At 37.8% G+C, this 20,914-nt stretch overlaps 1 protein-coding gene across 1 annotated transcript in view; it reads left to right on the forward strand.

Annotated features, from left to right (window-relative positions):
* TDRD9 (tudor domain containing 9) overlaps window positions 1-20,914 on the forward strand; it is a 94,172-nt gene that overhangs the window by 47,479 nt on the left and 25,779 nt on the right. Inside the window, exons 8-18 of the mRNA XM_076345526.1 lie at window positions 4,334-4,437; window positions 5,897-5,955; window positions 10,343-10,397; window positions 10,547-10,631; window positions 11,309-11,366; window positions 11,997-12,101; window positions 14,654-14,751; window positions 15,139-15,270; window positions 15,975-16,137; window positions 16,221-16,284; window positions 16,783-16,846. Of these exons, the coding sequence (XP_076201641.1) occupies window positions 4,334-4,437; window positions 5,897-5,955; window positions 10,343-10,397; window positions 10,547-10,631; window positions 11,309-11,366; window positions 11,997-12,101; window positions 14,654-14,751; window positions 15,139-15,270; window positions 15,975-16,137; window positions 16,221-16,284; window positions 16,783-16,846 (987 nt within the window). The remainder of the gene's footprint in view (window positions 1-4,333; window positions 4,438-5,896; window positions 5,956-10,342; window positions 10,398-10,546; window positions 10,632-11,308; window positions 11,367-11,996; window positions 12,102-14,653; window positions 14,752-15,138; window positions 15,271-15,974; window positions 16,138-16,220; window positions 16,285-16,782; window positions 16,847-20,914) is intronic.

Raw genomic sequence — 20,914 nt, forward strand, 5'->3', positions numbered from 1 at the left:
TTGCTGTGAGGTATGAACCTTTGTCCCTAATCAAAAAATCCTAAAATAATTGGATGTTACTGTATAAATGTAGAATTCTTTTACAAATCCTGCAGAGCTCTTTGCTTGAATATGTCACTCATTTCTGTAGGTGATAATGTTTTAAAACTATGCTTGGAAAAAAAAAATTCTTTGAGCAGTTCTGACTTGGATAATTTGGGAATTCACTGATATCAGTTGTGATTTGGAAGATAAATAGAATTACAGTCATTTTTCTTCTGTATGCCTGTTTGCAGTAAACCCTTTGCTGTGGCTAGACAGACATATAGCTGAATCAAAGATAAAGCTTTCCACTTGAATTGCTTCATTTGTAGGAAAGAATAAAAATTAGAGGGAAGGAAGGGAGAAATGTTCTTCAGTGTAGCACTGGCTACCCTTGCCCAGATATTGGGTCACTTATAGGTGCTACTGTTTAATTTTTGAGTATAGGTTTATAAAAAGTAGTTTCTTTTTCTTTTGGCATAATGGCCTTTGTAAGCACATTGTTCTGGATATTTAACTGGATCGTTATTTTGTCATATCAGCACCCTCTAAGCCCCAAGGAATCAGTGAAACATAGGTTTTGATGGAAAATGCATGAAGGCTGTATCTATAGGCAAATTTAAAGCTAGTTGTGTAAATGCTTACCTATTGCTATAGTATAGTATTGGAGATATCAAATGCAAATTAATTGTATAGTTAATTCTGTGAGCAGATTTAAAAAATGTAAGCAACTAGGGGGTCTAGATGTTAGTCTTTGGCAGTACATCTGTGAAATCCCATGTCTCTCTTTTACCTAAGGCAAAAAAGAGAGTCCCATTTTTGGCTTGCAAATGTAAAAACTCGTTCCTATCCCTGGGACTAAAGTCAGAGTCCAGATGAAAGGTAGTGAACTGCTGTCAAAAGCTATTCCCATTGTGTTGTATTATTTCAGTCAGCTCTGACTGGGCTTTTGGACTTGCTGTTTGTCACATCGTTACCTTTTATTAGGAGTGATGTGGCAGCCTTGTCATGTTAAAGAATACTAAAGGTACAATCGGTAACAGAATTGAAAAGACAAATTTGACAGTTATTTAAGCAGGGGTAATCTAAAAACAAAAATCTTATGTTCGAGCAGCCCAGAAAAGATAAATTCCTTAGATTATCACATATATTGGGGGGGAAAAAAAGTACTACTACTCAAAACTACTAGAGTGTTGTCTGTGGATTCTCATGGACTAATCAAACTTCATTGGAAAAACATTACTATAGTGGATGTAAATAGCAGTTAAGAAGCTCTGGGACTGACAGAGTTGTACACCTGAACAGTCTGCCTGGCCAGTTGATTCAAGGGGGTCAGAGGAGTGGGAAGAATATTGTCAGGTTCTTACAGATTGCTTTTTTTAGTCCTCCGATCCATCCTCTACGAAAATAAAGTAGGGTAACTTTCTCAGGGTTTTCAGAAAGGAGTCTTTTCCGCAGACACCAAGGCAATCTAGGGTTGACATCGTGTAGTGTTACAGGTTGGCTGTTCTGGTAAGGGTTGGAAAGTCGAGGACTGAGGTTGCAGTAGCAAAAGCTGATCTAAATCACTGTTGCCAAATTAATGTTAGCAGTGGTGCTTTTGTGATTCCATTGTGAGCTGCTTCAGAAAGGGAAACTGGTAGAAAAATAACTGATTTCATTTTAATAGTTCAGATAGTTCAGTTTTCTGTGGCTTTAGCTCTCTGAAACATCTCTACTAGGTCAAATGAGTACAGTTGCAGGCAAAGGATTTTGGATCAGGTTAAAACAGTCTTGGCACTGAACCTTGAACTTGATGTGGATATGCAGTCCCAGTGCTGGAGCTGGGAAAGGAGCAAGTGAATGGACACTTCTGCTTCCTACTGCCTTTTCTCCCAAGAACACCTTGGGAGATTGTGACAGATTAGAGCCAACACTGAGGGTTTTTTGTTGTGTGTGGGGTTTTTTTGTTTTGGTTTTTTTTAGCTTAAAATAACTTTTCCTTCCCCCATTCTTGCTTACTCTTGGATAGGCTTACAGGTAGGAGTAATACCTCTTTCTGGCTTTCATTTTGCTGTGTTAGATAAGGTAAGTCTTTGCTATTCTCTTTTTACAAGACAGTCTCTTCATTCTTCTGGTCATTGAAGTAGTCATAATTTGCATCTGTTCAAGTTTTGGCTGATCCCCTTAAAACCTGGTAAGAATTGCAGATGTATTGTCAGCCTCCATCAGTTTCCCCAGCATCACAAACTGAGTACCTGTTGGCTTCAAGAGGTCTTTTACTTCAAGGGCTGACAAGTATGCTGGCTGAAAACTTTGACAAGACTTGAGTCACTTCAGAGCACAGTGCCACTAACACATCGCACTCTTAGAATAACCTTTCCTGATTCATCCTAGAGTCATGTTTGCCTTTCATTCAGCAGCATTGCATTGGAAGACAGCTATTTTCTTATGACCGAAGTAGCTGGTCCAGGTGGTTCTTTATTTCCAACCAATACACTATCTGCTTGTATCCAAAATTTGTAAACTCAGATGCATAGGTTTGCATTGTGTTACTGGATTTTATTTCACTTCAGACAATTGAAGAACACATTAAATGAATTATAGTCTTACCAGTACATGCATTCGAACTTTATCTGTATATCTTTGAATTGCTTTTTTTGCTCATTGAAAACTTTTGCAGAATCTTCTTTTGCTTATATGATAATTGAACTGGAATAAATGTGTAATTCTAATTTTGTGCTTGATTAAAATCAAAGCCCTATGAAATGTGGACAACTGGTAAATACCTTCTGCTTCTTTTACAGGGAAACCTGGAATATCTCGGGTTTGTGTGTAGAAACCTTTAAGTATTACTCTTGGACATTCAGCTTCCATTTTGAATTTCTTTCCAGGAGAGGCTTTTTCCTTACATTTTATATCCTTGTTAAATGTCCCTGGCTACATCTGCATCTTATCTTACGTTGGTATTTATCTGCACATACTTACCAATTACTACTGACTACTGCATTTTTATTGTTATCATGCAGTCCAGTTCTTAGAGTGTTATGCTTAAAGCACAAATGCTCTGTTTTCACTGTCCATTCAATTATAGTACCATTCCTTAAAAGTAAAAATGAGAAGTCCAAGCCTAAATAAAGATGTATTTGAATGCTAAAATACCATTGTAGTGTATGAAGCAGCAGGTGAAGGCGACTGATAGGCTAGGAGAAATACTTGGTTGAGCATAAATGTAAAAATAGAGCTTTGTTAGCTAGTGAGAAAATATGTGATTTCTTAAAGCATACACACACAACCTGCAGAGAAAGAATGTAGAGGCTGACCACTTGAACCTATTGTTTTTCTTGGGAAAATCTTGGATGACTTACTTTTATGCTGAAATCTAAGTTTAAATAAAATATTTCACTTGGGAGGGAGGGAAGAGGAAAGAACTTCAAAGGCATAATATGAGGGAGAGAAGCACAGTTTGACTGTAGGATTTCTAATCATGTGAAGTATGCGGAGGGCAGATTACACTGTAATACAGTTCTAGAGAAGTTAGAGATAGCAGTTAGTCTGGTAAAGGGTTTCCCCTAGAATGAGGAGAAACCCTGAGAGTAAAAGGTGAACGATGATCAAAAACCATTTTCCCTACAAGGGAAAATGTGTAATACTATAGACGATTCCCAGATCATGTCTAGTTCATTAAGCATTTTCTTTTTAAAACTGAAATGTGATTAAGTTATTGTCTTTGCTCTGAAGACTTGATGGTTTAAGTTCTCAAATATTAAAGGCCTGAGTTTGTGACAGACTACTAAAAAACAGTGTAGATTCAACTCATTACGGTTATATTGTGTACAACAGAACCATAGTTCTTTGGTAGGGTATGACCTAAAACACAAGATCCATTAAATGCAGAGATAATTTAAATAGAAAGAGGTACATGATTTATTTGTCAATCGGGTAGAGACCTACATGATAGCACCTCTGAGAAGGGTTGTACCTGCCTTATACAAATTCCTCTCCTTCTTGTCATCCTGTTCCCATGGGTTGTCATTAGTCTCATGTGCTTAACACTTCTGGATAAGGAGTATGTCCTGCAAACATAAGGGATGGAGTGTGGGCTAGTGCTTAACTAGGTAAATATCAGAAGTATTTCTTTAGCAATAGAATGGTACTGAAAGAAAATGTCTCTTTAGAAGGTAATGAATGCTCCAGATTAAACTACTTCTTTGTACAGCTGTGCTGGATCAGTTTTAATTGAAAAGCACTTGACAAATTGACACACGTATGTGATCTACAGTCTTTTAGCCTGTTGCACTGTGTTAACCTCAACACTTTCTTCTCCACACAGCTTCCTTCTCAAAGAATTGAGGAACCAGTGATAGTAAGGGAACTGTATGAAGTAGCAGTCTCTTTGATTCAGTCATTTGATGAGTTGGAGATGAAGAGCAATAGGTAAGATACAGTTCAAGACCTGGAATCAGTGGTTCTTTGGGAAATGAGACACTAATTAAGGAACAGCAGCAGCCCATGTATTATAGTTATTAGCAGTAACTTAATTTTCTATGCATCTCTGCTTTTATTTTACATATTTGTGTGATTTCTACTCAGGTTAGTCATACTAAGATTGCTTGTAGGGCTTACTGAATGCCCTGTGTTCTTGAAATACACTTCATGCCACAGAGTGTAAGTGACCATTCAAGCCAGCCATGTCATATGGAAACTAGATTCTTTGCTGTAGACCAGAGCTGAATATTATTTAGATGAAGAGTAAAACTAGAACTACTACTCTTTGCATTTTGTAAATTGATGTTTAGTATCTGAAAATGTAGTAAAGTTGCTTCTCCAACTTTGGTCTAACACTGAGTGCGTATTTACTTTAGGAATGTTCTTTGTTCCCATATATACTAATCATTTATAAATGTATGCTGAAGAAATAACTTTGTTTTGTCAGCTTAATTTTTTTTTTTTTCAAACTTAGTATTACATAAACTTTGAAATTTTAAGAAAGCATTACTTAAGCTCCCCTGAGCAGTTATCAAGTGAACCACTGAAGTACAAGCGTTGACGGAGGTACATAAATACAATAAATTTGGCACCAACTTTTTTACAATATATAGTGACTTCTGAGCTTTTTTCTTGATGATTTCTTTTGATCTTTTCAATTAAACTACCTTTTACTAATAAGCTACCTTTTATAAGCAAACATGAAGTCATTAGTGTTTCAGCTTTCAAATACCAAAAGGGCTATTACGAACATCCATTGTAATGTGCCTTCCATTAAAAACTGTACTTTCCATTCATTATATAGTTTGAGAGTAGAGACTTTCAAGATGCCTGAAAAAAAATTACATCAGGAATAATTACAACAAAAAATGAGTTCAATATTACATTAAGGTGATTTTAGCTTCTTGACTCGTAACAGATAAACTTAGAGGGAGACATCTTTGATTGATGTCATGACCTGTAGTTCTTGATAATGGTTAGCTTTTTCACATGCTGGGCTTTTGTTAAAGGTGTCTAGTGATATTTCTGGAATACAAGAGTATTACATACACTTGAAAAATTACTGAATAAGTTTGCATAGAATTCTGCAGTGTAGTATACTACCTTTTTGTTTTACGATCTTTGGTAACCTAATTTTGAGTAATTTCATTGCTAAATAAGAATGTTTCTGTTTTGACGTAAATTTGAAGACAAAACTAAACCTAATGATCTAGATCCAATGTTTATATACTGTCTTTTTCGGAAAGCATAGTTGTGAATAGTGTTTTGAATTCCACTTCTTCAGGAAGTTTAAATAATACCCGTTACAAAAAATGTGCAGTTCTGCTTGTTCTTTCAGAATAAAATAACTTGGGGCAATAAAGTAGACTGAGGTTGTAAAACTAATGAAACTGCATATTCTTGTTAGGGAGAAAAAAAACTTGAGTGTTACATCAGAACGTGGAAGTGTGCTAGTATTTTTACCAGGTGAGTATATGTCTTAATAACTTACTCTTTCCTTATTTGTCATCTAACAAGATTTCTTTTGGCACTTCTTCCAGGCATTTATTAAACACATTTAACTGGGGTTGATTAGTCTATTTGGGTGTTTTTCTTGCAAACTTGTTTAAATATGGCAATAATTGGAAGAGCTGTGAGTCAAAAATTAAGACTTTGTATGTGTTAAAAATGAAGTTGCAGTAATAAAATTAATTCTACCGTTAATCCACAGAAATTCAGTTGCTCAATTTTTTATATTAGTTATTAAATATTGTATGAAGTTATTAGGATTCTTTTAGAGACGTTTTCTTATCTGCATGTAGTGTAGTCTCTTCCCTGGATTTTATTTAGATTCTTGTAGTAAAAGTTAAAATTCACTTTCTTCTTTCCATGTACATTGGTTGGTGTAGTAGGAACGCTCAAAAGCACACAGGGCGACATAGTATACAATGATCAGAGAACTGGTTATATATAGTTTTAGTCTTCCTTAAACAGTAAACCTAAGTTATCTTACACTGCCTCTAAAATCTAGCTAAGGGATTCAAGTAAGGATGACTACCAAAACAAAAGCATACAATAATTTTTGTGTAACTAGGCTGTAGCCTAGGTTTCGCCAGCATCACAAACCTATTACCTGGTGCTTTCACGTATTCTTTTACTTCATGGACGTGAAAGTTTGCTAGTTGAAAACGTTGACAAGACTTAGGCACATTTTAGTGGAGAGTCACCTTGGGGTCAGGAGCAGCTGCTTCCTTGGGCCCAGAGAGGTCTATCCCTACCAGGACTTTCTAACTCTCTGTAAAATCCTCATGAATGTCATTTCCCTGCTGTGTTGAGCTTAGAAGTAGACATGCTAGCTCTAGGGCTGGAAACACAGCACACCGGCACAAGAATATACTGCACTTGCAGAGTAGCTTTCAGTGGCGGGTGCTCTCCGTCAGCTAAAAGGCATTAGAGCTGCCTTTCTTAGAGTTACCTTCTCTATGAAATCAATGGGTAGAAGGAATTACTTCATCATGTCAATGCAAGACCCATTCTAGTTTGCCGTTAATAAAGTAGGGAGACCATCTCTGTTGCCTCTGGCCTCTCATACTGGTGCTCTCTGGTGTGCTTTCAGACTTCCTCAGGCCCTTTGAGTCTTCATTTCAGGCTGAAATTACTCTTTAACACTTTCAATTTCCAAATCTTTTTTGTCTTTCACTTTGAGGGTTTTTTTTTTACTGTGCTGCTATCCCTGATGGCTAATTATCACTGCAACTGATAAAATGAAACTTTTTGTTTAAATACATTTGGTAAATTCATGAAAACCTGTGTAGATAGTGCTTTCTGAATGAGCTGGTACTCGGGTTTGGTTTTTGTTGTTGTTGTTCAGTGTTTGACCTTGGCCTGTTTTATAACTGGATACTCAAGACTGATCTTGAACACCAGATTAACAAACACCTCTTGAAATTTTCTTCACAAATAGTCCTTATACAGAACTGGAGAAAAGGGGAGGAGAGCCCTCAGTTTACAAGAGGGCAGCTGAGACAGAGATTTGGGTAAAAATAACCTCCCCATTTAGGACACTGAGATGCCTAGATTTTTTGAGTGCTTACAGTTACATAGCATTTTGTACATTCAAAATAACACTCCCATTGACATTTCAAGCAGAGTAGGCAGCAGCAGCCAGAAAGAGCAGTGCTGTGCTGAGTACTGTTAAGTGATTTTTGCCCAGTGTCTTTGTGGAACTCGGTGATGGGGCAGAATCAGTTTCCACAGAGTGGCTGCAGCTGTCTCAAGTAGGATGCCATGTTTTCCCTTCCTGTTGTAATTGCCTGTCTTGTTCAGTGCTTAAATTTTTTTTTTTTAATGTTACGGAGTCTGACTCTTTACAGATAAATATCCTTCAGTACTCAGCTCTCCTTTGATTCCAGAGCTAGTCCATCCCTAGGTTCTAGGTGATACAAAGTGCCATGTTAAACTGTACAGTGATTTTTATGTTAATGTGTGTGCATAAATATGTTCCCAGTGGGTTGCATTGAGTTTGTACAACCAATCTTAATTCTCGCATTTTTTTGTTTTAGTGCTTGACATGGCAACCTTAATATTTCTTGATATGTTGATATATGTTCATGTATAATTCTTTAGACTTTTTAAAGACCAAGTTAGAAAAAGAGGTCAGACTGTGTTGACTGAATCATCACTGAGCTACACCTTCAAGTATGTAACGTGCTTCTGCCAGGCTAGCTGACAGGCTAAATGAAGACAACAGTAGGTTGCAGGAGCTTGCAGAAAATGGGGATGGCCTGATTTCTCTGTGCTTCGCATGCGCTTGCTGATGGCAGGAATTGCATGTAGGGTTTTCTTAAAGGAATTCTGCTGTTACTGTCCTAAGCTTTCATCTGTTCTACTCATGTCAATTTCTTTGTCTGTTTTGTATTTTCTTTTGCACTTCTCCATGCCCAACTCTCCTTATTGTCCTGGTACGTTTGCCAAACAGATTTTGTTACTAGTTTCTTTTTCATTCCAAGATCTGTCACTCCTGGGGGCAGCCTTTTGTTCTGTAGGTGTCATGATCAACTCTTGTCACTTCTAGAACTGGGCAGCAGATATTGCCTGGGATGTCTAGTCAGTAATTATTAGACCGATTAATACTTACTATTAATATTGGTTATGCAGAGTCTGCTTCTACCAATCATGGATCAAGCTTCTTTTAATGGTTTTTAAACATAAATTGGATTCAAGCCTTAATGTCTTACTCAGATATGTAATCAGGCAGTATGGCAAGTAGGAGGCGTTAGCGAGATAGTTGAGCAGTACCTGGTGGGATCGAGTAGATCTGGCAGGCTGTGTCCAAACAGACCATATCATAGTGTTCTTGTGTTTTCTCTATATCTTTAATTACATGCTATAGTTCATGAACAGACACATTTTTTCTGTATTATATTAATCTTAAAAAGTGGTACTGCTTTTATATTTCCCAGTCTGCATGTTTTTCCTCTACAGTGCTGAAGGTGTTTTGCTTAAGCTTGTTAATTGCTTCATTATTGTGCTAGTCATTAGTTTATTTGGCCCGTTATTTGCATTCTCAAGTACTCTTACTTCATTTGAGCTGTGGTGTAAATTAGGCTTCCTGGCTGTCTTCTTTAGGTTCTAATGACGTTGCTTTCCCCTGTAGTAGCCTCACACAAAGGACATCTCTGAAACTTTTAAATTTCCCTCTGATTGCCCTGCCACTACCATATTTTTTTTTTCCTCCTTCAACTCACCTGTTCTCCCCCCAACCTTGATTTCTTTTATCTCCCTTATCTATAATCACTTCCCCTCATTTTCCAGTTTCAGTCTTTCTGACTCTAGTAGTTGACTAATCTCCATGTTCTCCTGCAATTTCTTTCCCCAGCCAACTTTGAATTACCACCGTGTTGGTTTCTTGTTGAATCTGTCTCTCCTTTTCTTGCCCCAGTTTCTTGCTTTCTGGCCTTTTTTCCTTGCTTACCTTAACTTGATCACGATTTCCAGCCCATCACATATCCTTCTTTCCTCTCGTTTCTGATTTAAGTTATTCTTCTTTCTTACCTTTCCTGAAAATACCTCTCTTCCTCCACTTGCATTGTCTTCCTTCCTTCTCACTTCTGAAGTCAAGTAACAGTCATCTAAAGAGTTCAAGGACTTTCACATCCAGGTGCTCAAACAGCGTTTAGCCTCACTGAAAATTGCAGCAATCCTGTATTGCAGTTACAGAATAATTTCATTTTTAGTATCCAGTTGGGGAAGCCCAGTGTTGGACAGATTTTTGAAAATGGGGCTTTTGGAATTGAAGTCTCAATAAGAAGTAAACTAGGCTTCTCAGCAAGGTTTATGTCTGTGGAGGTATACGGGAAGACAGCAAAAATCCCTTAGTCGTAAGATTTCCCCTGGCAGACATGAAATCCATGCCCCGGAGAATGGGCACTGGAACTGCCAAAGGTAAGATGGCTAAGGCAGAAATAGCTAATTTTTTTTTTTTTTTGCCTTGGCCCTGCTCTTGGAAACAGCTTGTTTTGGCTGAAATACCCAAATTTATCCTAAACCAGACATTCAGCATGTGGTGAGCTTTGTCAGTTGTAAGGAACTGAAACAAGGGCTAATAATGGGACGCTGGCAGATGGCCTTTGTATCTGATATTGCCACTTTACTTTAGTAAGTGTAAAATTATGCAAAATTACTCTTGAAAAATTGACTCTCAGTGTTTCAGTGACTCACTATTACATTTACCATTTAACTCTTCTGCTGTTTTATTATACGGTGAAAAGAAGGTAATAAAGTCAATTAAGAATTTAAGTAGATGTGAGAATTGGTTTTAGAATTATTAGTGATCACTAAAAAGAAAACAAACTCTTGACTACTTTCTCCCTAGGTTTGAGTGAAATAAGCTACATGCACTCATGTCTCTCAAATATGTTTAACAAAAGGTAAGTTAGACCACATTTGTTTCAGTTCAGTTAAACATGAATCCTTCAGCTGTGTGAGTTCTAAGTACATAATATGATTTAGCACAGAGGTGTAACTAATGTTTTATATTCTTGCATCAGTAAATATTTCACTAATATATTTTCTTTAGGTGGCAAGTGTACCCACTTCACTCACGTGTGACATTAGAGGAACAAAATAATGTATTTTTGACTACAGTTCCTGGCTACAGAAAAGTAAATATTGTTGAATCATTACTTTTTAAAGTGTGTGAAACCCTTTGCTAGAGTAATAATAGCAAATAATAATAATGTATGTAAATTAATACTAGCTATGCCAACTCAAACCACTGTGTGAGAGCAAAGCAGTTTTGTTTTTTTCAAGATGTAAACTGATTGACTTTCTTACCAAGCTGTTGCTTTAACTGGTGTTTAGACCTCAAGAGAAGTGCAGTAACAGTGTGACACTGGTTTTATCTTTTGGAATAGTTTGTGCATGTCAATTCTTCCACCTGCGTGACAGTAGTATGCTGCTGGTGGCACTGCATAGCAAAGTAGTCCCTCAGTATGGGGGTCTCTCGCCTGCTTTGTACCCCACGTTTTGGCTAGTGTTTTGGTTTTCTTTATCACTGCTAAATAGTGTGATGTTTTGTTACGACAAAGGCGTAAGGAAATATTTCCATTCTTCCTCTATATTGTCATATGCTATACTACATTATGCTTTTCTGATCTTAGGACAGGAAAATACAAGTTTTCTTGTGTTGTATTGCTTTTTTTAATATGCAGAGCAGAAATACTATGTTGCCATTACATTTATATTTCTTCATAGCAAGCTGGATTTTTCATGTAGAGACATTAATGTGAGTAATTTTTTCTTTATGCATTCGTTGCTCATTTTTTGCTTCAAAACTCAGGTTATTCTATCTACAAACATAGCTGAGAGCTCTGTAACAGTTCCTGATGTTAAGTATGGTAAGTCATCTAAATCTTGTAATTGTGTATACGCTGTATTTGTAATATTTTCCTTACTTGTGCTAGCCTAAATCGCTGCAACATGTCACCGTTCTACAAAGCATTGCTGTTGGAGTTTAGTTTTGACAGTTGTTTAATTCTTTCTTTCACAACAGAGAACAGATATATGAACAAATAATAGAGCTACTGAGTGGGGTGTTGGTTTTAATCTTTACTGCAGGGGAAAAAAATTAATTTTAAATGCAGTAACAAGCAGAATCAGACCTCATGTCACAAGTACCTTAAGCTTTTTATTCACATTCTGACTATATTTTGAAATAATTGCATCAGATTAAGCAAATTCTGATATAGAATGTCTAAATGCAGAAATGATTGCCTTTTAATGCTTGTCACCTGTACTAACTGTGTACTAACTGTTTATTATATTTATGTTAAAAATCTATTTGCAGTTCTGTTAGTATTCAGAGTATCCTGGGTCTGGTTGTTTATAAACCTAGTGTTCTCTTCATTGGTTTTCAAATAATTGAAACTTTCCTTTTCTGATAACACAAAATCAACCAATATTTTTTCCACTGCCATGAGGATAAGTTGTTTCATAATAATACTAGATTTTTTTTTTCTTAATTGCAGTAATAGATTTCTGCTTAACTAGAACTTTGGTTTGTGATGAGGAAACTAATTACCAAAGTTTGAGACTTTGCTGGGCATCTAAAACAAACTGTAATCAAAGAAAAGGTAAGATGACAATGGGTAATGGGAAGGAATTTTAGAAGCTAACTTTCATGAAGAATTCTACGTTGCTTTTCATTTTATTAACAGTAAAAAGCATGGATTATTTTTGCCATGAATACTTTGTACAAAAAAGTAGTTCTTTACCATGTCAGGGTATTAAAATGTGATTAAACAGCTATGCCTGAATGTTGTATTTTGTTCACATATTTTTCCAGAGAAATGTTTTGTATTTTATTGAAAAACATTTGAATTCATGGACCATAAAACTTATGAAGATTCTTTATTATTTAATAGTAATTTTTTTATCATGGGCTATTTTTAAAAGGGGGATATAGGTACTGCTGGATATTTATTAACTACTTGTGAGTTTCAGCAGTGAAAGAAACTTTCATGTCTATTTGTCACTCTTAAATCAGTTGAAATATCCACAGCAGTGTCTCTGGTGTAGACCAGTGTTTGTAGCACAAGGTTAAGTAAGATTTCATAGCAGGTTTTCTAATAAGACAGTACTCTTAAATATAAAAATCTTTTAGTTTCAGTTGAAAAGAGTACTAAATAAAATTAATAACAGTGACATCTTTAGATATAAAAATACCCTCATTTTTAAATATTATGAGGACTCCACAATTACAGCTTGTGGTGGGTTGACCTTGGCTGGATGCCAGGTGCCCACCAAGCTGCTCTATCAGTCATCCCCCCCAGACTGGACAAGGGGAGAAAAATTACGACAAAAGGCTTGTGGGTCGAGATAAGGACAAGGAGATCACTCAGCAATTACCATTGCAGGCAAAACAGACTCGACTTGGGGTAATTAATTTAATTTATTACCGATCAAATCAGAGTAGGGTAATGAGAAATAAAACCAAATCTTAAAACACCTTCCCCCCACCCCTCCCTTCTTCCCGGGCTCAACTTCACTCCCGATTTCTCTACCTCCTCCCCCTCAGCAGCGCAGGGGGACGGGGAATGGGGGTTGTGGTCAGTTCATCACACGTTGTCTCTGCCGCTCCTTCCTCCTCAGGGGGATGACTCCACACACTCTTCCCCTGCTCCAGCATGGGGTCTCTCCCACGGGAGACAGCCCTCCACGAACTTCTCCAACGTGAGTCCTTCCCACGGGCTGCAGTTGTTCACAAACTGCTCCAGTGTGGGTCCCTTCAATGGGATGCAGTCCTTCAGGAGCAGACTGCTCCAGCGTGGGTCCTCCCCAGGGTCACAGGTCCTGCCAGCAAACCTGCTCCAGTGTGGGCTCCTCTCTCCACGGGTCAACAGGTCCTGCCAGGAGCCTGCTCCAGCATGGGCTTCCCACAGGGTCACAGCCTCCTTCAGGCACATCCACCTGCTCCAGTGTGGGGTCCTCCACAGGCTGCAGGTGGATATCTGCTCCACTGTTAACCTCCATGGGCTGCAAGGGAATCTCTGCTCCGGTGCTTGGAGCACCTCCTCCTCGCCCTCCTTCTTCACTGACCTTGGTGTCTGCAGTTGTTCCTCTCGCATATTCTCACTCCTTTCTCTGGCTGCAGTTGCTGTTGTGCAGCAACTTTTCCCTCTTCTTAAATATGTTATCATAGAGGTGCTACCACCGTCGCTGATGGGCTCGGCCTTGGCCAGCAGTGGGTCTGTCTTGGAGCTGGCTGGCATCGGCTCTGTCGGACATGGGGGAAGCTTCTAGCAGTGTCTCACAGAAGCCACCCCTGTAGCCCCACCCGCTACCAAAACCTGGCCACGCAAACCCAATACACAGCTTTATTTCGATTTGGTTCTGCATCAGTGTAGGTTATGACAGCCAATATACAGCCAGTAGAAGCAGCATTTTGTATAGCAGACTTGGACTTGTTTATGCACATGACTTAAAAATATGGCCTCATTCTCCAGTGGAGTATCCCACTGAGTGGAGTACCCTTTAGTTTGTTGAAGTGAATGGTGTTTGGATTTGTGAAGATAGACTTTCTGAATCAGTGTGTTTTCTATAAATAGTAGATCATAAAGATGTTTTGCTGTTCATCGTGGTATCTTAGGAGTTGTTTATATAAAAGATTTTTGTTAGCTATAGAGTCAAATAGGAAATCCAAGTATACTCATTGTGTAAAGAAGTACAAATGCAAAGCACATTTACTCTGCATATAGAATCTTCAGTTTGGGGATATGCTAAAACTTGCATTGACATATTAAATTTAGATTTGATAGGACTTACGTTTTCCTTGTTTTGAGGAAGTGTATTTTAGCACAGGATTTGTCACGTCTTTTCAACTGAGAAAACTGCCCTTAGATCAGCATCCATCTATGTGAAGAGGTATTTGAGTGAAATACTTAACTCTTTTGTTAGTTACTGCTGCTATAAAAGCAAAATTATTTCATCCGATCCTTACGTAGGAAAGGATAGAGAGAATGTCTCTGCTGGGCCTGCCTGCTGTAAGAGAGCAAAATACTGGTCAGCCTCCAGCATCAGCTATCACACGCTGCTCAGCTGCCCGGAAGGCTTGTAGATGGATGGGTTTTGAACAGCCTGGAACTTGGGCAGTTTACAAATTGGTGATTTGTTCTTTTATGTGAAGGTCGTGCTGGACGTGTTTCCAAAGGGTATTGTTACAGGCTTGTACACAAGGACTTCTGGACAGAGTTTATTCCAGAGAAGTCAGTACCTGAGATACTGGTAAGGCTTTTGGGGAACATTAAGAATTTTTTTAATGTTTTTTAATGTCTCATAGCAGAGACAATAAATAGAAGTTTTGCTTTACTTTTCCTGAAGACATTGTACGATTTGAATAGTTACTAATAACTGTAACACTGAATAGAATTCAAGTTGATAAATATTTGACAAAGACCATTCCACATAGTTTTCATCATAGGAGATGCATTATAGCAGTAAAACGGATGTGGATTAGAAATAAGCAATCTGTTAAAAAGAAAAATATCCTTAGTTACACAAAATTAATTTCAGGTTTTACTAAATTGTTAACTTTAATTCATTTTTCATATAAAACACTTTGTCACACTTCCCATGGGGGGGAAAGTAACAATAACATTGTCTTCCCTTCAGCGTTGTCCATTGGGAACTACAGTCTTAAAAATAAAAAAGCTCGATATGGGGGGACCAAAAGCCTTGCTGGCAACAGCTCTTTCTCCACCCAGTGTAGGTGACATTGAACGTACCATACTTCAGCTGAAAGAGGTGGGCATTCTTCTAATGTTGTTAAAATCAAGGTAATAAAAATGTACTGTAAAAGTGTTTTTCTTGGTATTTAAGGTGGTAGTAGCCTTAATTGGAACCTGAAATAGGAACTGTGTCTAGAGAATCTTTTCTCACATTTGACTGTTGTTTGGTTACCATCCTTTTCGGCATAATTTCTGCAGTTACTTCATTAAAACAGGATTATATTTTCATCAGGGAATAATGATACTGTTTGTGAATTAGCATCTGTGGTGAGAAAGAATAGGAAAAAAGAGAACTTGAACTCTGTAAGTGAAATTGTTTCTTAATAAGTAGCAAAATTGCACTCTTACACCTTATGATGTATAAGGGTCAGCCTGAAGATCCCCTTCTGACCTGTACCAAGGAAGTTGGTGATTTTGCTTTTCAATTATGAAGTTGATATGGGGTAGAACGTTCATTGCATTAAACTTTTTTCAAAGTGCATAAGAAATGGTATTTGTATCATTTGTAGCTTGCTTTTATAGCCAGTATATGTAGTAGAAGCTTTGGTTTCAGCATACTAGGCTTTTAAAATTGATTTAAGAACTTCAACTTAATGACAGTTTTGATACTAATTGGTGTTGCTTTGAGGTAATTGCTTGCTTCTTGTCTTGTTTTCTTACAAACTGGTCTTATATTTACTTTGTCAACTTTTACAAGTGAATAAATTTTAATTTCTCTAGTTGGGAGCACTTACAACTTGTGTGCAAACAGAAGAAAATCCAGATGATGGTGAGATGACTTTCTTAGGAAGGGTATTGGCACACTTGCCAGTGGATCTGCATCTTGGAAAATTGATAGTCCTTGGGCACGTCTTCGGGTGCTTAGAAGAATGCCTTATTATAGGTAACTGAAAGAAGAACATGTGAGAACATTTCTATAAAAACAAGTGATTTGCAGGTTTTCATTTTTATTTGTTTTTGTTGTAGCTGCAGCACTCTCTTTGCGGAATTTTTTTGCAGTACCTTTCAAACAGCATGTCGATGGATACAGGTATTACCCTAGATGTTTTACAACTTCCTGACTGCATTTGGGGGCAGAGGGCTAAGCTGACCACTAAATACAATTTTTCGTGTCATGAGTCTAATTTTCTGTCAAAGTGCCAAGCAGTGCAAAAAGAAGCTTTTCCAGGGCAGCTGAGATACTGAAGTCTATTTCTATGTGAACTAATCAGTATTACAGAGCTAACTCATCTTTTTCTGAGTACAAGACCTGATTCTTCAGCTTTGCCTTTCTGATATGAACATGTGGCAGTGTCTATTAAAATGTTTTTTTAAGATAATTAAAAAAACCCAATAATTCCTTGCTATCCTGCCCACAGAGTTTACCTTCAGCAAGGAGGTGTGAATAAGAACAAATAATTACAATAAATATATTGACTTTGTTTATTAAAGTCTTGGAAGGTGTTAATAGTGTAGCATTCTGAGCTGTATAATACATTCAATATTTGAAAAAAATATTGTTCATAATTCTTTTTGTTTGTATTGCCAGGAACAAACTGTTTTTTGCTGGAAATAGTAAGAGTGACTGTATTGCAATTGTGAATGCATTTAAGGTAAGTCTTTTCTCCGGCTTATCTTCCAGTGAAATCTGATAGACTAAGACGGAGCTTCTCACCTTTTTAGGATCAGTGTAGCATTATGTGTTTTGAAGTTGGTAAAAACTACACATTCCTCCTAGCTACTTAGTGATACTTTTTGAAGGCTATGTCCTACTGTATAACACTACTAGTTCTGATGAGTTAATTTTTACTGCTGTGAAGGAGCTGCACAAGTTTGCACCAGAGTAAGGTGGCAAGAAATGGGTAAAAATTAGTTGCAAGGCTCAGTTTCTGGGTACATTCCCTACTTTTCAGTCTCCTGTGGCTTTTGAGGTATTCGTTCTACTAAGCAGGTGGAGAACAGCACAAAGGGTGAAGAGAGAGAGTGAGAGCATGCTGCTTATCTGAGTCTTCGGCTTGCTAGAAGTAGGAGCAGATTTTGAACAAGATGGAAACCAGAGGCTCAGGTTCTCTTGACCTGCTGTGATCCTTTCAATAAAGGAGCTGTTTTACATGGGGAGGCAGATTCTTTCCAATCTGGGAAGGTTTACCTGTGTCATTCCAGCTACTATAAAATTGATGTCTCATTGCCTCCAACAGAACAAATGGTGGCTAACCGGTAAGCAGAATGAAGTTTCTGGAATTAATAGCTTGAGGTGCTGAACAAGTTCCTAACATAGCATATCTGCTCTCTGTGTGCTACTGAGGATCCCACTGCAGCTGTTACAAATCTTGTTATCGAGATTGAAGTCTTCCGAACTGTAATACTTACTGGTACTGTGCCTTCTCATGCTTCTCTTGAAGGTCTGCTTGGTTTATTTTCCTGTGTCTTAATACTTTGTCTACATCTGTGCTGCTTCAAGACTTCTTTCTGAATTGTCTCTCAGCCTTTTTAGGAGGGAATGATAAAAGCCCTGTCATGGGCAGCAAGAAATTTGTATTTATTGCAGACCTATGTCTTCCAAATTACAGATACCCAGAACACACAGCCTTCAGTGGTTCAGGAAAGTCTTTGATCATACTGAGTTCTGCTTCCTAATAAAACTTTTTTTTTTAAATACCAGTTTTTTGCGGCAAAATGTTCTTCATCAACCTTGGAGGTGTTTAAATACCTTTGAATTAAAATATGATTTTTTAAAAAAACAAATACCATAAAGTATTTATTAATTTTTCTAGACAGGTAAGCTTGTCTCCTGTAATTTGTGCAATTAGCAGTAATCAGGATAAAATTCCAGTAAGAAAGAGTATACTCTGGGTTTTCCAGAGTGTTCCTTATTTGTTCTGCAAAAAAGTCTCGTTTTTCACCAGAGAGTAGTCCTCTGGACAATGTCCCATTTCAGCTCAGTAAGAACAGATTTACCCAGGGACATTTTGTTGTTGCAAATACTGAGTGATACAAAATCACCGAATGTTGTGGTGTGAACTTGCTTCAGTCTGCTAGCTAAGGAGTTACACTACAAGTGATAGCAGGTTGCCTCTTATCTGTACTGTTTTCCTTCAGGTCAGCTTATTACCTAGGTAGGCTTGCAGTGTTTGTAAATGCATGTTAGTATCAGCTTAAAGCAAGACTGAGGTGTTTGTCTCAGGCTGTGAATGTTAATAACCTGATGACTCTCTCCATCTGTTCCAAAATGACTGTAGCTTTCCTGCTACTGTGCTTTTAGTGTAGGCAATCCACTGATGATCAGAGGAAATTCTGGTTTATCATAAATTCAATTTAGTCAGAGCTGAAAAATTTACAGCTTTTCTGTGGCATTTATCTCTCTATTGTAATAACAAAAAATAAAATGCCAGAGACGTGGTGATGATCCCTTTTAACCAAGGGCAGTTTGGGCTGGTAAATTCTAGCACAGAATGAGTTTGGTGTCCTTTCTCCAGACTTCATAGCTTTGACTCTGTAGTATTTTATTCTGTCCAAATGTGATTTTTCTGTACGCTTGGCTGTTTGGTAGCCCGGTACCATGGACAGAGGTCGATCTGTGCAGTTACAAGTGGAGCTGGTACAGCATAGGAAAGACTTCTGCTAGAGGAACTTCTTATTCAAAATCCAACGTTTTCTATTATGGATTGTCTGACATGCTCTGTAATCTGGAGACTCCAAAATCTTCAGCTGCGGATTTAATTTATTCCATTTTGTGTATGTTGGCCTTTTTTCACTTTGGTGAAAGCTGGCTTGTTTTTCTGTACTCTGGTGTCAGAATTTTATGAAGTATACATGGGCACGTATGCCACGTGTACCCACTGATCCTGGGGCTCAAGCATCATCTATTCTGAATTCCCCTTATCCTGTTGTATACTGTATTTCCCTCATGTCCTGTTAATCTGAAGGTGGTATTTCTATAAACCAGTACATTGTCCTGGAGAATAAACACAAACGTTCAAACAGAGGTTCCTGTGCAGTATCTCTATGTGTAAGTGATGTGAAAGCTTTGTTTTGAATGGCTGAGTATCAGAAAAGAACAGGGAGAGAACTTGTTTTCAAACTCCCAGGTTCAGATTAGATTTCTTCCAGGGTAGGCTGAAATTCTGTGAATCATTAGCACGTTTTTTTTTTAAGCCCTTGCTTATGCAAAAGTTTCAGTGAATTAGAAAAGGTCAAAAGCTTCGGTAGTAGAGGAGAATCCAGGGAAGTAAAGGCTAATCAGCCTGGTTTAAGTTATATGATTTAAAAAAGAGAGAGTTTTTAAAAGAAAAAATAATGTCAAATAAGTGGAGTTTATTTTCCTGACATATTATAAGGCTTGGCTATGGAAGTGGTGGATGTCAAATGCATTATTTAAAATTAGTACATCAGAAGCCTCAATCAAGGTAGAGAAATGCAGTCTGGCTGTTCAACTATGCTAATAGTGTCCACAGTAAGCTGGAAAATTTACTATGAGGTGGCTTGCTGTCAGACTAGAAGAAATGGATTCTGCAGGCATCTGTCTTAGATTTGCTGCCTAATAATGAAATTATTTTCATTAGTATCCTGGGTATGTTAATTTCTCTTCCAGCCCAGTTCTCTGACGAGGCATCCATGTCAGAATTGTATCTGAATCAGTCAGTTCACTTGCTTTTGTCCCAAAGCAAGGAGAAAAGAAAGGCTCTGAAAGTAGCCTGCTTTATTACAGCATCAAATCAAAGCATCCAAGTTGTTCTATTTATTCATGAATGTTTGCATGTGCTTTAATACTCAGTCCATCTCCTCTCAGAAAACTAGGTGGATAGCCTGTTGTATGTTGCTGTGTTGTGGCTGTTGTACCTCTCCCAACACAAATCAGGACTTACTTCTTTAAAGCCTTGGAATATAACATGCTCAGTCTGCTTTTGGAATGCACCAAGATCCGGAATCTCTAAGCTATGTCCAGAAATTCAGTGACACAAATGCTATGTTTCCAATTTAGTTGCAGGAGCTGATGGCAAGTTTGAGGCAGTATATGTAATTACAGTTCATCCAATAGTGCTTAAACTCCTTTTCAGTCTGTAGATGTGGCATTGCATGCCATAACCTCTGAGCTGACTTGAAGGCAGAATAGTTGTCTCCTACAGCAATTCTTGTTCCTTAGCGTGTCGTGGTACAACATTTGTAACCCTGCCATGCTTTCAGCCCTCCAGTAATGCATTCTTAGAATTACATTTTGCAGCCGCACCACTTTGTGTGCTCACATATGAGCAAAGGAAGACCCAGAGTTCTTGCCCACCCTCAACAAAATAGGGTAAGACTAGTCATAAGAGTGAGAAGTATTTATATCTGCTTAGGAACCAACCAAGCAAGCATCATATTAGACTAGAATCATTAAATAATGGAAGCTGGAAAGGACCTCAGGAGGTCTGTAGTCCAGTCTCCTGCTCAGAGCAGGTTCAGCCATGAGGTCAGTCAAGGTTACTCGGGGTTTTATAGACAAGATCCTCAACAACTTGGTCTAGGTTGGCCCTGCTATGGGATTTTGGAACAATTAATCTGAAGAAGTCTCCTCCAACCTAAATTACTGTGATTCAGATTTCCTTATACTCTTTTGTGCTTAAATATTTGTAGTCTGTGTTAGCCCAAGGGCATCACTGTTTTTTGAATTGGTGTTAAAAAACTATCTTCAGTATAGGTAT

This window comes from Aptenodytes patagonicus, chromosome 7 (assembly GCF_965638725.1).
Source record: "Aptenodytes patagonicus chromosome 7, bAptPat1.pri.cur, whole genome shotgun sequence".
Lineage (NCBI taxonomy): Eukaryota > Metazoa > Chordata > Aves > Sphenisciformes > Spheniscidae > Aptenodytes > Aptenodytes patagonicus.